General features: G+C 45.4%; 1 protein-coding gene across 1 annotated transcript in view; it reads right to left on the reverse strand.

Annotated features, from left to right (window-relative positions):
* GRM7 (glutamate metabotropic receptor 7) overlaps positions 1–17,581 on the reverse strand; it is a 260,616-nt gene that overhangs the window by 63,886 nt on the left and 179,149 nt on the right. The window contains exon 6 of the mRNA XM_086618784.1: positions 5,076–5,276. Within this exon, the coding sequence (XP_086474910.1) occupies positions 5,076–5,276 (201 nt within the window). The remainder of the gene's footprint in view (positions 1–5,075; positions 5,277–17,581) is intronic.

The following is a 17,581-nucleotide window of genomic DNA, read 5'->3' on the forward strand; positions in this document are numbered from 1 at the left end:
TTGTTTCCTGTCTATCCTACAATCCTCTGAGATCAGATACAGATTCAGTTCAAAGGCTGGCACCGAAAATCTTCCACTGAAATCTCCCCTCACTGGTTCCTTACGAGCACTAGGCAGATATTTAATTGTCATTACAGATTAATGTGGCCAGAATACATTTACAGTGAAAACACTTTAAGTGAATAAGAAGAAATGGGTGTAATTCCTATGCTCCTTTGGAAAGTCAGCACAAATGGTAAATGGGATTTAGCAAATCACGACTCTTAAAAGGCTGTACATTATTAGTTCAGCTCGGTTTTGTTGGAGCCGACAAAAAAGTACAATTCGAAGGGCAGGAGCTCAAGTGAGGCTCACAAAACACAATGCAGACATTTGTGGATTCCCCCCATCCTGACAAAACCCCAGCACGGACATGCAGAGGTGTCCATGCCTACATGGCAGGAGGCAGACCAAGAGCCCATGCCACCATCACAGCCACACCAAACCAACAGTGCCGGGACAAACTCTGCTGCCTCAAGGTCTTCTGCCAAGGGGTGGGCAGTGGACAACAGGGTCAATAAGCAGAAGGCCAGTGTGAAGGAGAGGTGCTGTTATGGACCCCGGAGGTCTTAAAGTGAGAACATATGAGGAACTGTCACTCCAAAACGCACCATTTCTGTGTTTTGCAGGAGGAAGAAACCTTTTTGCTGGTTACCACTAATTGTTGCTTTCTGTAGCTGCATGCAGACAGCTTTGAAACGCTGACATTTAAAATAATCCTGAAGATCAGTGGATGCACTCGGATGCCACAGGGCTGCTGACTCCACAGCAACACAGCCCGATACAGCACGGTCTGCTGGGTCAGGGGCCCCTAAAGGCACAGTCCCTTGGGACATCAACCTCACGCATGCATATGGATACCTGACAGTCAGTAGTAAAGACCTGTTGCTATTTTCAGGTACATCACCATTCGTGTGTTAAAATTATCCAGAAATACAGCTGTGAAAAGTCTGGGATCTGTAGGGAAGACTAATATCTATAAAAACGCAAAGAACTGATGGTGTCCCTGCCCACGGCAGGGAGGTTGGAACTGGATGATCTTTGAGGTCCCTTCCAACCCAACCCATTCTGTGGTTCTATGATACTCTTGGGTCACAAGTCAAGCAGAAGCGTCCCGTTTCCTGACTTTGAAGTTGGAGTAACTGGACTCCTGGTCAAGGACCTAGTTAGTAAGTGCAAGCCCTCCGTAGCCTTGGCGTGGGCTCTGGGGCATGCTGGGCTGCTCTTCTGGTACTGTTGGTCCGCAGGGACCCGTCAGCCATTTTAAATTGCTATGGCATTTCGGTCTCCACTTGCAATTCAGGTTACTTCATGCACTTACGAAAATAATAAAAAGTAATGTGTGAAAACCTCATTATAGAGAAGGAACAGTATTGTCAAAAACGATCCTGTTTGCTGTTTGACTTCTTGATCTGATTATTAAAACATACAGTTGTTCAGTTTTTTGATAATTTGGAATTTATTCTGCTTCTATTAAGATTTAGAAGCATTTTGCTCAGCCCCAGCGAGCACTTCAGAAGCTGAGGATCAGCCTCCAGACTGCAGCTTCTTGCTCATTCAGAGACGATGACAATTCAACTCATCTTCTGTTCCCAACAAAGAAGCTGCCTTCTCACCACGCAGCCACCGAGAGTACATGACACCCTTTCACCTGCAGGAGGCATTCAAAAAAAGACACCATCTGACTGAATTTGTAGGATTTCAATCTCTTAATCGCCACAAGAGAAGAAGTGAATTAGTAGAAGGACAGGGTGCCAGACAGGTGTCACCAGCTACCGTGTTTCTGTATTATTCCGTTCACGTCTGCTGCAGTTTGAGGACCTGAAGTGCTCGTAAGAACAGAATCTTCAGCTTTTTCACTGGCAAAAATAAAACCACTTTGAGATTTTCAGAATCTCACTGCATGAGCACTTGAGGTTTTGAGTTTTCCATGTTTTGGGCCTTTTTGTTCTCAAGGTAGTGTCACGATATCAAAATTCACACTGAGCTCCTAGTACAAACCCAGTCTCTTTTCATTGAAGCGGTGCCCGAGCTCTTGCTGCATGAATGTCGTTACTCCAAAAGCAGGTACGGGCAGGATGACCTCAGCTGCACAGTGACCAGGACATCTATGACATGCGAAGAGCATCTCGAGCTCATAGGCTCAGGATGCTTAAAAACGGGCTACACTTTTTCTCCCTGGCACACAGTCTGGACAAAGCACTCCCACTGCTCTACTTTCTGGTTTTACTACAAATTTAGGCACAGACTAAATATTGCTTTCCAAGTCCTAACCTTCATGAGATGGAGCTGCACCAGTGTCTCGGGGAAGGGCAGGTTAAGATCAAGGCTAAAGCCAAGACAGCAGACACGAGCCCAGCAGCACCCCTCTGTCCCGGCCCTCCCAGCCATGACACGATGGCCACGGAACACGTAGGCACCAGCACCTGTGTCTCAGGAGCTCCCAAGCTTTAGCAAAAGGAATGGACCACCCAGACCAACCCAAGCCTCTCTCATTGCTTCTTCCATTCCCTCATCCCTCTGCATTTTCTTCAGGCTGGCCTTGTCTGTCTGGTGAGGTATATGATGGTTGTTTATCCTGCGCCACTGGGAAGACTGAGCCAATCCACAGCAATTCTGGGAATCTACTTTTAATAGAATATTGAGAAGAAACTGGCTTCAGAGCATCTTTCTATAGCCTGAGGAACAAGCCTCAGGAGGGTCGCAGCTGAACATGGAGCCCGGGTGTACAAACACAAGTGCGGTTATGCACTATGAATATGACAAGAAAAAGCTAAACTCTGCCCCTGGATTACGAATCTTAAAAGGAATTGGTTCTTTTGCCACAGAAAATGCCTACACCCAGATAGCCAAGAGAAACTAAAAGGGTTTAATCTATCTCAGTTTTGCCACCATTCTCTTTCCCATGCTAAAAAGCAAACCACTACTTCAGTCCTTGTGCTGGACACGAGTTACATGTATACAAGCACAGAAAAACACCATATGACCACATGAATCAATCACAAATGGAGGGGAAAAAAGTCATCTTTTAAAAGCCTGACCAAGGAATCTCAAATAAGGAAACCAAAGTTGGCGCAAACAAATTCTTGGAGCTGGACAGTAGGCAACGCTAACCAGACACTCAATTTCTCATACATTATTTCTCACCTCTACTAACATGATTAGATGACTGCTCAGCATCTTTACAGGCAAGAACTGTCTAGAGATGATCATGTGTGAGCTGGTTTTCAGCACTAAAACAACCCAGGTGCAGTACCATAGATCAATGCTGCACTACTTCTACAGGAGCTTTGTCCTTTACAATTAACCTTCCAAAATGAGGAAAGCGGAACTCTCCAGACCTCCTCAGATCATTCATCTCAAAATCTGCTCCTGGCTGTAGTTAACACCACTTACTTCAAGGAAAGAAATTAAAACCTCCTCATGTTCACCTTGCTGTTTTAGAAGACAATTTATACAGGAAGGAAAAATATCCTTGGCAAAATATCCTTCCAACCCAAACCATTCTACAATTCTGCGATTTTCTGAAATGACCAAGCTTGACCACAAGATACCATCTGTGTTCCTACCTTTAAAGCTCTCAGGTCCTATAGGCTCTGTGTGGGTTTTGTTAAGCTTTTTAATAAAAATGTTTATTAGTAGCTGGCAGCAGGGAACGCCTCCCCGCGCTGCTCAACGAGGACATGAAGCTTGAGCAAACCCCTCTGCCCAGGCAGCGACAGCCCGGCTGCCTCCCACGTTTCAAAGGACATTCTTTCAGTACTTCCCTAAATCTGTTCTAAATACGGATTTGGAGGTCTAACTTTTGGCTGCTGGTCAAATCTCAGATCTCTGTCTCATACAGAGCTAGGGCAGAGCAGCAAGGCTCTGGTAAGGACATCAGCAAGGTTCATGAAGGAGAAATAACCTCAGGTTGCTGTAACCTCACCTGCCGTAAGGGATCTGCCCCGGTGCCCCTGGGCTGGTCACAGGTGAATGTTTGTTAGTGAAACTAATAAAATTATAGTAAAACACACGGAGACAAGGAAATTTTGCTGATATTCATACACTGCAATGAAGAGAAAAGCCTGTTGTACCGTAGGACACAGAGGGCTGGTATTGCAACCACCAGTGCCACACTTGGGAAGCGCAGGGGGATGAGTGACAAGCAAAGAGATAAAGTGTCCCCATCCTCATTCCCAGGATGTTTCACCTCCTCTGAAGTCTTACTAGAGGAATAAGGGTTGGAGTAACTACTCTATCTAAATCACATAGTTGTGGCTCTGCAAGAGGGCCTGGCCCTTCAGCTGTCCTCCCCCTTCTCCTGAGCACGCAGCTAAGCCAGGTTCAAGGTACCAGAATCTCCTCCAATTAGTTTTCTCCTAGTACAGGAAACAACATAAAGAGGAAAAAACTACGTGTGGTGCTAACAAACTTCTAGGGTTTCAACAGGCATATCTAGTCAGAGACAAGCTGAGGCTTTTATTCAGTTATTTGTCCCATCAGGAATCAGTCTTCTGGAAGGTATCCTGAAACAGTAGTAGTAGCCTATTTGCTTTGGCTAAAACATGATGTTTTCAAATAGATACTAAATAAACATGGTCGGTGGTCCTGCTCTGGCAGGAGGATTGGACTAGATGATCCTTTGAGGTCCCTTCCAATCCCCAACATTCTGTGATTCCCCCCCAAACTTCAGCTTAATAAAAAAAAAAAAAGGGTATAAGCTTAGTCAGGGGAGATTCAGGTTGGATGTTAGGAAGTATTTCTTCTCTGAAAGGGTTGTCAGCCACTGGAATAGGCTGCCCAGGGAGGTGGTTGAGTCCCCATCCCTGGATGTGTTTAAGAACAGGGTGGATGAACTACTTGGGGATATGGTTTAATAGGAGATTAGGGACGGCTGGACTGGATGATCTCTAAGGTCTTTTCCAACCTAGAAAAAATCTATTAAATCTATGAAAAGTCTTGATTTGCATTGAACGAGAGAATATACAAAGTGAAATTAAATGGAAAAAAGTCACACGTGTCAACACGCTCCCGAAGCCGCGGCGTCCGCTCACCGTTGAAGTTCACGCTGCGGATGTACTTGAGCAGCTTCTTGCCCCCCGCGTGCTCCATCTCGGGGCAGACCCCCGGGAAGTCGGCGCAGAGGTCCTTGTTGAGGTGGTGCAGCGCGTGCGCCATGGCGTACACCGCGTCGATGACGAACTGCACCTTCCCCTCCTGCTCGTAGTGCGAGTCTTTGCCAATCCGCTCCTGCCCTGCACGTGACAAACATGACACACACACAGGAGGACAGTAAGGAACAGCGTTTTCCAGAGAGCAGACACAAGTGAATCCTCTTGGAGCACAATTAAGGCACTGCATGTTTTAGTCAATCTACTAAAACATTTTGAGTCACGGTTTTACTAATTAAAACCAAAACAAACCTTCTTTCTTGCTAGTACAATCATCAACACCTCTTGCAAGCTATTCTTCCGTAATCCAGAGAAACAAATCCCACCATAATCACAAACTTGAAACCCCAACCCGCAGGGACCACCTTGGAGAGGAAAACACCAGACCCCGCACGCTCCCCGAGCACGCCTGTGAAAGAAGAAAGCATTTAAAAGAAAGCACAGCTGGTATTTTAAAGTCTGCTGGTTTGTTCTGCTGCAAATCCCAGTCTCTAATTGAAAGACAGAGCCAGATTGAGGGAAGGAAGAATCACTTCAGAGATGGAACCGAAGGGGCACTCCGGAGAGCGGAGCAAACACGCCTGCTATTAACGCCCCCTCGGGACGCTCCGTATGTCGGCATTAACTACAACCCCCCCCTCCTCCCCAACCTGCAGAGGCTGAAACGTCCTTCAGAATCCACTGACAGCCTCTAAAATATTTTAGCAGGTGAGAACTTAAGGAATCCAAACACTTAACGTCATCCCAACTGCAATGGGGGGAAAGCAGTGCTTTGAAAGTCGCTCCTTGCTGGCCGCGGTGTCGCAGAAACCACAACCCCTCTGCCTCAGAGACCTTCTCATCCAACAGGTCAAGGCATAAAAATGTCTGAGAGACAGGAGGCATTTTGCAGATGGAAAATCAGAACACAGAAATCAAACCACAAAGACCCAAAAGAACTCAACAGCAGAAACAAAAAAGTGAATCGAATTATTTGAAGTGGTGGGCCTGTGCCTCAACCATTCTCTTCCTCTCAGGCTCGAGGTGGACACGTACCCCGGTGACATGGCTGTAAACCCAGGCAATACCATGCCTTGCTTGCTTTTATGGTTGTGTGAACAGATAACGGGGTGTCCCTGCAACTAAGCAGCAAACCAAACGGTGTTTTCAGAGCTTGAAGCAAAAGCCCAACAGGTTGAGAATCAGGAATCTTTGATTTCCCCCCCCCCCCCGAAATTGTCCACTAACTTCGTGTCTTACCTCGTCCAAGTAACACCTGCATGATTCAATCTGCCCAGCTGCAAAATGTGTGATTGCACTCGCCCATCCCACCAGGGCTTCGGGAAATGTAATTACTGCTTGTGGAGTGTTCTGCGTTGCAGTGATGGAAGCAGAAGTGTCATCTACTATTTTCCAAAGGTGACAACACCACATCCTACCTGTTCCACCAGCAGCATCACAATTCTTTCCTACCTCACATCGGTCCTGATCACCTTTCTGCAGTACCTGCAGGTCCAGGTACTGCCAGGAGCTCCAAGAAACCAGCCCTCGGAGTCATCTCTTGCATATATTTTAGAGACCTTCAATCCAAGTAAGTGCTTGGTTGGAGGATACAAGTGGGGAAAATTCCTTTGTTAACAGCCTTAATTAGAAATAGGGATGAGTGAATTCAAATTAGCTGATTGATACCAATAAGGAAAGGAAATCAAGTTGTTAATGACTGTGAGAACTAATGATTTTAACAGAGGCAAGAAGCCCATTTTCCTGTTGCTGCTCAACTCACATGTTGTGTCTCTCCCCGCTGTGCCAGTGAACAGGGGCTTTACCAGCACCAGCCCCCCCCCATGCAGGGCCAGCCCCAGCCCCCTCCCTGCACGGCAGCACTGGGTTTGCAGAAAGTCATCATCGGGGAGCAGCCCAGGTCTTCTCCAGCGTGACCTCCCTCGGGGCACTGCCTCCACGCAGCTGTCCAGCTGAATCATTCTGTAGGCAGCCTATGAGCAAAGTTTTTCGATTTTTTTTCAGCTCACGAGAAAAAGGCAGAGTCTCAAACAATCCACTTTTTCCTTCTTTGAGTGGAGAGGTGGCAGACAGAATTACGAACAAGCACAGAGAGATCACCACTTTTTACAGAAATTCTACAAGCACAAAGAAAGACTAAATACATCCACAAAAGTGATTTGCTTGAAGACAAGTGAAGATATAATCCCTCTGTATGAACATCTTTAATTATCTACACTTTTCCTCCTCCTTTGTTTCCCTCTGTAACTACCAAACTGCACCACTGAGGTCTGATCCACTCAACCTGTATATTATGTCTGAGAGACCCTCCACCAAAGCCCCCCAGTTTAAAATCTCAGCTCCACTGGAAATGTTAAAATCCTGCAAATAATCCAGCAGGGTAAGAGAGCTTCCAGACTGCGCAGATCCACGTACTGTCCTTTTCATTATCTCACTGCCCTCTCATTGATTACAGAACTTTTACATTTCCAGGCCCTGACAAGGAAAATGCTTTTAAGTGGTTTCAGCTCAGCTACATAACCAAATTAGCAATGCAACAGAGATGCATGCCAAGGGAAGCGAATCTGAGATTGAAATGCTGCACACAAACAATACTGATTAGGCATATTAAGTTCCAGAAGCACAGCTGGCCAAAAGCACAGCAGAAAAAAAAACCTTTAGCAGTGAAGATATCTATGAAAGCAACCTGAGCAAAATCCACTTAAAAAAACCAAAACAAACCAAGAGCACTGTTAACAGTGTCCAAATATGAAAATAAAGATTTGAAAAAACTTAATAGAATTTCTGGTGACAACAATGCTCTCCTCTACTGAAAGCAGCCATTTAGTTGAGTATTAAACATGGAGAATTCGTGAACAATAAATCCAGAGGTGAGGTCAAATGTAACTGCCCACCCAGCAAACGTGTGTGAACTCACACAACCAGAACGAGAGTGTGATAGCCTTCATGTAAACACAGGTTGAGCTACCTCATAAAGCATCTTCATTGCAATTAGAAGTTTAGCTCAAATTTGAACTAGCAAAAAACCTGCAAAGCAATTGCCATATTTTACAAGTCATCTAGTCTTCAGGCTTCAACGCTAAAAAAATATTTTTAAATATCCAAATTAATGGGCCTGGCTGAACAGAGAGTTCCCTCTAGTTTACATCAAACCACCACTGTAGTAACCCAGCGAGCAGCACATCAGGCCCAGAGTCTGTTTTCAGACAGGGATAAATCCAAGAGACAGGCACAATTTTAATTCCAACTTCCACACTAGTGTGGCAAATATTTCCCCCTCTTAGGTTTAGCCTATAGAAGCCAACTATAAAGTTTTACTACATGCTTCAGGAATAGCTCCTGTATATATGGGTGTATAGAAACTCAATTATTAATTATTCCTGGAAGAGAAGGAACCCACAGGAGTCACGAGCCTCTCGCAGACAGAGGCAGCGCTAGCGGTGCTGCGTGTGCCTCCTGGCAAAGGGGCAATCCTGAACCCCCAGCCCAGCCACGCCAGGGCATCGTGGGGGTCTCAGGGGAGCAAAGCTTGGTGCAAGAAAAGAAACCACCACATGAACTCAGGTGTTGGGTGCAGCAAGAAACGGTGCAACCCTCCATGCCATCAGAAGACACCAAAAGCAGAGAATGCAAAAATAAACCCCATTTGCACTCGGATGTGTAAATCTTTTCTTCTTACATGCCCCCTGTTCTTTAAAGGTTGGGGTTTTTTTTCAACTTAGTCATCTTCAGGAGCCAGGCAGTAACATTATTTTCTTCAGCAATGAAGTAGCTGACGCCCGAGACACATGGACACAAAGTGATTTGGAGATTTTGTTCCATGGATTTGAAATGGAGTTCCTTGGGATGTCACGAGAAGAATGAAACACAAAAGCAATTTATTGACATGAGCATTTTTTGCTTCCAAAAGATCTATTTGAAGGTGATGACAAATAATTTAACCTCACTTCCTGCTAGAGTCTCAAGTGCTCATCTCATCATTCCTAAGAGACGGAGCAGCCCGGCCTCTTGCTTCAGGCAAATCTTCACAAGAGAAAAATACTGCAACAAAGAGGAAAAAAGCCCCAAACCCAGAGTAGCGAGAATACAGAGAGAAAGAAGTCCTCTTGTGCAACCTCCTTCAGATGACACAGAGATGAAATGCAAGTTTAAGAAGTCCTGGTCACACTTTTTGCATCTCCATAAAGGCGATGCTTCACACCTCCTCATTTGGAACAGGAGCTGACAACATCGTTTTTTCACGTTACATCTTCTCAGCATCTCTCCTTCAGTTGATTTGTCTGGACTCATCGTTGATCATCACATAATGTAGGGGATATGTAACTATGTACAAACAGTGTTGCAAGGACAATTTTTATGGCGTGTAATCCACACAGACAGACATCAAAATCCCACTTCATTGGTGCTTACATTAGATGAATTCAGACACTGGCTCAGTTTCTGAAGGATTAAACACATTTTCAAAGGAACTTACATAATAGCACTGCTGAGAGCCTGGTGATAGTCATCATTAACAAGAGATTTAATTTAAAGATTGCAGAACGCTCACAGTATCAAACAGGCAGCTATTATTTGTACAACTTAGAATTCAGCAGCTGGTTAAGTGCTGACAGAAAAATATATACTCTTCATCCATCTCCAGCATCATTAGAAACCTGATGCCCGCGAGCAAAGAGACATCCGTGATGCAACAGCTACAATTATTAGTCTACAACCCCGTGAGTGCCCATATATGCCATTTCATCACGACACTGAAGCTCCCTCCAGCTACATGCAGCGCGAAGAGCTCAGGCCGTGCAGCTGCAAGGAAAGATGGGGAGAGGCTGTTCAGGAGGGCCTGTTGTGATAGGACAAGGGGTAATGGTTTTAAAATAGAGGGAGGTAGATTCAGATTGGATATTAGGAAAAAATTTTTTACCATGAGAGTTGTAGAACACTGGAACAGGTTGCCCAGAGAGGTGGTGGATGCTCCATCCCTGGAGACGTTCAAGGCCAGGTTGGACGAGGCCCTGAGCAACCTGATCTAGTTGGAGATATCCCTGTTCCTTGCAGGGGGGTTGGACTAGATGACCTTTGAAGGTCCCTTCCAGCCCTAACCATTCTATGATTTTATGATTCTACAACACGCCAGCAACAGGCACAACAGCACAAACCAAACAGATCCACCTTTGATAGACAAGTATACACGTCCCAGGCTCTCCAAAATGAGATCAGAGTTATCACTCCTGGGGTATCCACCCATGGTATAGACAGAACTGCACACACAGGAGGTGTAAAGGCTAAAGGCTTCTCCAAATAAGCTCTTTATCTGAAAGTAGCTGACTACTAGAGCTTGAGAAAAACTAACAATGTGCTAGAGTAAATATTGTAATTTAAACACGCGGAGTATGACAATCAGGCCTCTTTGCAATATAATCCACCTATTGTCATTTTACAAAGAAATCCAAGATTCAATAATACAGCTATGTAGTTACAGTCATGCATCCAGCCCATCCTCCTTGGGATGATCTCATTATAGACAAAAGCCTTTATCTCAGGACCATCAATCCAACCCCCATGGATTTTCTTGGGGAAAGCAGATGAACTTTCAAGTTTCTACTGTCAACCATGTGAGAACATCCTTCTGTGCTAGGATAAAATTTCAGCCTAAACATGATCTCGTCCAGGCTCCGGGGAGCTGGCAGAGCCTGGGCAGCAGCACAGCCCAGGGAGCACAGAGCACCCACCCCCCTAATGCCAACACATGCCATGGCTGTCTCATTTCCAGTGGCTAAAGAAACCTCTCCCCAGTCTCCTCTGCAGCCTTCAGTGTCAGCATAGCTCTACAGCCTCCTGCGGCTGATGGAGAGAGATGACTTCACATTGCATAACAGATTTGGAAGTCAGATCAATTGTTCCATGGCAAGAACAAGCAGGGAAGCCTTTTTTAACTAGAAAGGCTTTTTCTTTTCCTTAAGTTGGGATACACTTGACCCACAGTCAGACATCTGCAACAGTACATACACAGACAGACACACAGCTCTACTTAGTGCCTCCAGTAACACCCCCAGAACCCACAGAAAGCAGTTGTAGTCAGCTTCAACTATGCCCAATCAGCTAACATTCTGTAATGAAACTGGAAACCGGGATCTCACAATGCCTAAAAACACACACCTCATCTAGGAGAGCAAAAAAATTCCTGTTCTGTAACTGGTCTTCACCCCTAAGTACTAAAGTAAAAACCAAAGGGAGCATAGTGCAGCAAAAAGCTCTACTGAAAATTTGTTATTTCAATACCAGAAACAACAATATTACATAGTGAGGATCATAATAATAATAATTCAGCAGCTTACAGAAAGCCTTGATGCAATGAGTTTTGTGAAGCTACATCTACTTCCATCTGTTAGACACGGATTTTTTTTTTCTCTCAATTACAGTCATTCAACTCACCGTAACAGTTTCTGTTCTCAGGTTTGTGTGTGTATCTAAGGGAATGGCTTTTAGGTTAGAAAACTGATGTAATTTTCTCACCTGAGAAGTTTTCTGTGCATTCAATATTCCTGTTTAAAACGTATGCAATAGGTCTTATTTATATTCCAATGCTGAAGTACTACAGTCATTAAAAAAAAAAATAAAATATAAGTGCCAGGATAGCTGACACTGGTGTAAATCACAGACACTTTCCAGCTTTAACGTGCAAATGAAGAAAGCTGCCCATAGCAATAATTGCCAGCAAAGACAGTGATCAAGCAAATGTACAGAAGAAGCACTTTTTAAAGATCAGAAGGCCTAAACTGGAGCTATCTTCATATTTGAGCACTTGGGCAAAAAAGCAGTTTATTTGCAAATAGAGGAACACATATGGAAATAGCAGGATGACAGCCACTTGAATCACGGGGCTTTGTTGGCAAATCACCTTTGCAATCTAGAAATATAAACAATTCTACAAAATGTATTTCTGAAACAGAGTTCAGAAATCCATAAACCAGGTTTACTTTCAGAATAAACTCTTCAAGGTTGGTTTAACGTTGGCTGAACCAACCATTGCAGGGTTCTTTCAGGAATTTCAGGAATATATATTTAGAAGTACTCTGACACTAAATGAGATTAACTTTTTTTAAATGAAAGCGTAGAGGTCATTAAGCTATAATGCATCCTCAGACAATTTGATATTATAAGGATAATATTTTGTTTAGAAAGAGCTGCACATAGCCAGACAAGCTAGTGCATAACATGGTTCATTTGCTCCTAAATTTGTCTGTATCACATTTTTCAGGAAAAAAAAAAGGTGACTTCTTTCTCACGGGTGTTAGCATCAATATGTTTAGGCAGTCTGAAGACTGTTGAGGTATTTACAAAATTAGATGCAACGCCATCTAGTAAAAGAACAGAGAACTGGAGTCCTGGGTTTCAGATTTAAGTCAAACTTTGGCTAACCGTGCATCCTGACGTAAGCCTCCGTGTCTCCGAGTCATAGCTGTGTTGGCTCAGAGAAGTTAGAGGAGTCACCCAAAGATGAGCTGGACTTGGCAAAAAGCAGTTTATTGGAGAGCATATTGTTCCATTCATGAGCTGTTACTTGGATTTTTCTCCCCCTTGAACACTGCGATTTGAGAGGGAGCCTGTAACCAAGATCATGGACAACGTGAAAGACAATCACCATCAGAAAGAAAAGAAAAAGCAGAAGTTGTCAACGGAAACACGTCACAAAAACACAGATCAGCCACTCACCAGCAAGGAAACATCCTGCAGGTGTCCTAAGAAAGGGAGGAAGAGGCAGGCTGTACGAGCAAAGCAGGAAAACAGCTACCTAGACCACTTCTTTCCCTGCATCAGAGCACGGCACGTCATTGAGGAGATGCACTTCCAATCCTAGTCTGCCCTTTAACCTTCTCCTTAGCTTGCAGGGCAAGCAAAAGAAGATAAATTTTAGTCTTTACTCTTTCTGCACTGAAATACATACCTTCACACACGTGCAGTAATGCACATTTCGTATCTTGGAGCCCGGAGCAGAAAACGCACAGAGCAGTCTCCGTAACAAGAGCTAACCAAAAGCTTTTCCGCTCGTGCCGTGTCATCAATCACACACCACAAAATCCTGGGTGAAAATCCACCCAGTCACAGCCACGTAAATCCTGCTGTGGCCAGGGGCAGCTGAGAGAGGGTATCTGAGCCAAGTACGTGAGCTAAAGCCAATTAATTTACCATTTGTATACAGATTCATGACAGCCAGCCTTACGTTAAGCGTTTCTGTATGTCAGCACCTTGACTGACCGCTGCTCAGGACTAGACTACAGCTCAGGACTGCTGCCTCGACAGGACTTCTTAGAGATGATGACAGCTGGCATTAACAAAAGGACTTGGTCAGGTAAAAAGATCTAATATCATTGGGCAAGTTTCTTGGGGAAAAAAAATACTGCTGATTTTTGGGTTTTTTTGAACTTGTTCTGTAGAAGAGAACATTAAGAGTGATGGCAACAAAGCCTGGAGCTCCACAGCCTGACTGACCACAGAGCTTACAAGTCAGTCACCTTGTCTCTGTGTTATGCAGAGATAAGAAGGTTCCCCCAGGTTTGTGAAACACAGGTGCAGGAAAAAAAAAAAAAAAAGAGATCTTGATGCCCAGAAAATGGATGGATAACTAAGGGGAGCTGACTGCACGGCGCAGCCCTGGAAAGGCGTTCCGAGGCACGCTCACTTGAGCACACCCCAACAAGAGCCAGCAGGCTTTTCAAGCTGCAGCTTCTAGGACAAAATAGAAACGTACCATGGATGGTCTGGACCCTCCTAAACTTTTTCTGAACTTTTGAGGAATTCTTGATGTTTCCAGTGATACCCAGGTGCAGTGATACCCACCAGCCGTACCACGAACGGTAAGGGGGTGCTGGGTGCAGCCCCATCACTGCCTCTCACCAACACCGGGCAGCTCCTGACCCAGCTCCAGTTTCACCCTCGCATCCTTTGTACAAACCCACCATCCCAAACCTCGGGCAGCGCTGGAGATGGAGCATCTTCTGCCCTCACAGCCCTCCACACCGTCAGCAGGAACCGGTCTAACTTGAGCCCCTCGTCCTGACGTGATTTATACGGTGCTGTGAACAGTTAAGGTCTTCCCACACCCTCGAGTCCAACAGATATTCATCCTAATGAACCCCAGAAAGCTGTTCTCATAAAAAGTGAATCATGCATACCATGGCTCCTGGCATTTGTCTGAAAAAACGCTTTAGATATTGGCCATCTGCCATTAAGTTGCTTGAAACATCTCAAACAATTTGTTTTTTCCTGAGATGAGGAATTTTGATAGCATTTTGAAAATTATCCTTCTTTCCATAGTAAATTGCACTTTGCTAACCTATTAGCACACTAGATCACTTTTTGTAGTCAAATTATAAATAATATTCTGATATCCTCAGGCTCTGCAATTTGCTACATCTTTTTTTTCCTCATTATTTTTCTTTTCCCAACATATGGCTTCATAGCACAAGTCATCTTGACTGCTGGTGAAAAAGAGACAAGATATTGCTATTAGCTTCCTTATTCTCAACAAAAAAAAACTCAACCCCCCCAAAAAACCTCCTACTGGTATCATTTTAAACCAAATCACAGATAATTAGAGCGTTTGCCAAAATTATCAGGCCTGTCCTCCCTCACCCCTCTTGTTCCATGGTCATGAAACACAGTGATGTGCCAAATCCTGGGTAGCCAGACTTGAGCTCCCAGCATTTTAGGTACATTATACATTTCTCAGAACTACCATTTGATTTGGGAAAACTCAGCTTGAGTGCAGCTCTTTTTTTTTTTTTCCTTTCACAGGGTAAATCCCCTCATAGGAAATTCTGACAGATGTACGGTACACACGGCACAACTTTATTGTGAAATACAAACACAGAGGATTAACTATTCCTTTGCTTCTGTAACCTTCTCCCTGGAAGTCCGACCTTTTCTCCCCTCCCCAAACAGCAGTTCCATCCCAAGCACACCGAGATGCGAGGCAGGACGTTCCCCCACCTTCTCCCACGTCTCTGACGTCCATGGGAACACGCGGTGTTCCCTCCCCAGCGCCAGAAGTGAGTCTGTCCCTACGTGTACACACACACACACACACACACTCACTCACATTACTGCCTGTTTTGAGTTATTTTTGCCCAGGACCCCTCTGTCCTTCACTGACTTTCAATCCTATCTCGTAACATTTTCAGATGAGATAAACTCAGCCCTTAGAAAAGCCTTTCCTGACTGATGCTCTTGACATCTTAAAACGGATTTGGCCTCTCTGAGCCACCAAACTTTTGCCCAGTAAAATCCCACTGATGAGGCAAGCCGCCTCACAGCACCGCTCCCGCAGCTCCCTCCTCTTCCTCCAGCCTTCCCCAGGGACCTGCCAAAGGTGACACACTGGGATGGGCGGGTTTAAGAGCTCACTCAACATGGCACAGGAATTTGCTCACAAGGCTGCACGAGATGCTCCTCGGTGCACTATGGAGAGAAGACTCTGGGCAGCCCCAACACTGCTCCTGCCTCCACGCTGCCCGGAGAGGTCAACCTGGGTCCCTCTGAGGCATCTTGTTCCAATTTAAATTCTAATCACAGCGGTCTCTCTTTTACAAACTATTTTGCTCAATCCCCATCACTTAATCTTGCAGGGAGCCTTCTCCCAGAATTTTCTTTAGAGCAAGTCCTTGTTGGAGCCATCATCTGGGCTGTGCCTCCAGACTGATTACACTTCCAGATAATTAGAAAAGCTCTCCGAGTAATCTACATCCTGATAAATGACATCCAAGGTGACATCACCCTTATATCACTTCATCAAGTCTCCTTGAGTGCAAAGCTATCCGAATTAAAAGCTACGTTTCAAAAGTGAAAACAGCCAAGTGTTGCCATTCCCTTTCCCGGCAGCATTCCCGCCGCGGAGGCCGGGCGCTAGGAACACTCCTTGTGTTCCAAGCTCATGTTTCTCTTGGCCATACACCTCCTTCTGCCACCGGCCAGCCCGGGGGCTTCCAATGGAGCTGGAAATATTCTGCACCCGCTGGCGGAGATGGCAGTGCTGGGAGAGGGAACACCCGCGGGGCACCCGGGCGGGTACTCGCTGTCCGCAGAGCAGCCCCCGCGGGCAGTGGGACGGGGTGGTAGGAGGGAATATTCAACACTATGTTTGATTTCAGCCACCACTCTGAAACTCATGAATGACCCAGCTCGATAGGACAAGGGGTAATGGTTTTAAAATAGAGGGAGGTAGATTCAGATTGGATACTAGGAAAAAATTTTTTACCATGAGAGTTGTAGAACACTGGAACAGGTTGCCCAGAGAGGTGGTGGATGCTCCATCCCTGAAGACATTCAAGGCCAGGTTGGACGAGGCCCTGAGCAACCTGATCTAGTTGGAGATATCCCTGTTCCTTGCAGGGGGGTTGGACTAGATGACCTTTGAAGGTCCCTTCCAGCCCTAATCATTCTATCATTCTAATATACACACAAAAAACTTCTCTTAGGGCCTGTTAATTCCCATTCCCTGGATCTCGTGGCACTGGCAATACCAGCACCGGGTGGGTTTGGACAGGGACATGTTTCCAGCGGAGCTGACGGTCAGCGCCCAGAGCCCGGCTGGGCACACGCCGCGGTGCGGGCAGAGCTCCGGGCACCGCTCCCTCTGCGCAACCCCGGCTACGAGCTGCAGGACTGTTCTCTTCTGCCTCATTCTTCCGTCAATCCTTCCCTACGGAAGCACGTTTTTACCGTAACACATGGGACTGCCAACTTCTTCTTTCCAAAATATTTCCCCATTAAGCTGACGTGGCCTGCTACAACTGAAGTGAATCTCTCTGATATCCTTAAACGTAAGCAGCAAGAAGTAAAACAATGAACTGCCTAAACCCACCGCTTGTTCCTATCGTGCTGTTTCAGCGGCTACATCAGATTCCCCATACAGTCTGATGAAGCGTCAGCATCCCTTGGGGGCAGAGGCAGCAACCCTGGGCAAGCCCAGAGGGCAGCACCCGGCTGAAGTTACACCACTTCTGCGTTAGGAACCGACCCCTCTCTGCTCTGGGGAAGAGCGAGGGATGGCTGCGTACGTACCGCTGCGAAGCGACCTGCATCCCAGCAGAAATTACCTGCCCAACAATAGGGGTGTCCTTGGCAGCAGTACGACTCCGCAGCACTGGGTCGTGCCCTGAACCACGTCAAAATAAGCCAATCGCTACAAACAGCATTATTAATCACAGCCATGTGCTGTGTTTAATCTTATCACAAAATAAAGCAGAGTGAGCTAAACATATTTTCATTTTCTCTTTCTACATCTTATCCACCCAGGCAAAATGTTTCATGCTTAAATAAATATAAATGACATTAAGGTAGAAGTTCTGCATATAGAAATATTTCAGCAAGTCGTGACACGCAAAGGTAAGCTG

This window comes from Tauraco erythrolophus, chromosome 12 (assembly GCF_009769465.1).
Source record: "Tauraco erythrolophus isolate bTauEry1 chromosome 12, bTauEry1.pri, whole genome shotgun sequence".
Taxonomy (NCBI): domain Eukaryota; kingdom Metazoa; phylum Chordata; class Aves; order Musophagiformes; family Musophagidae; genus Tauraco; species Tauraco erythrolophus.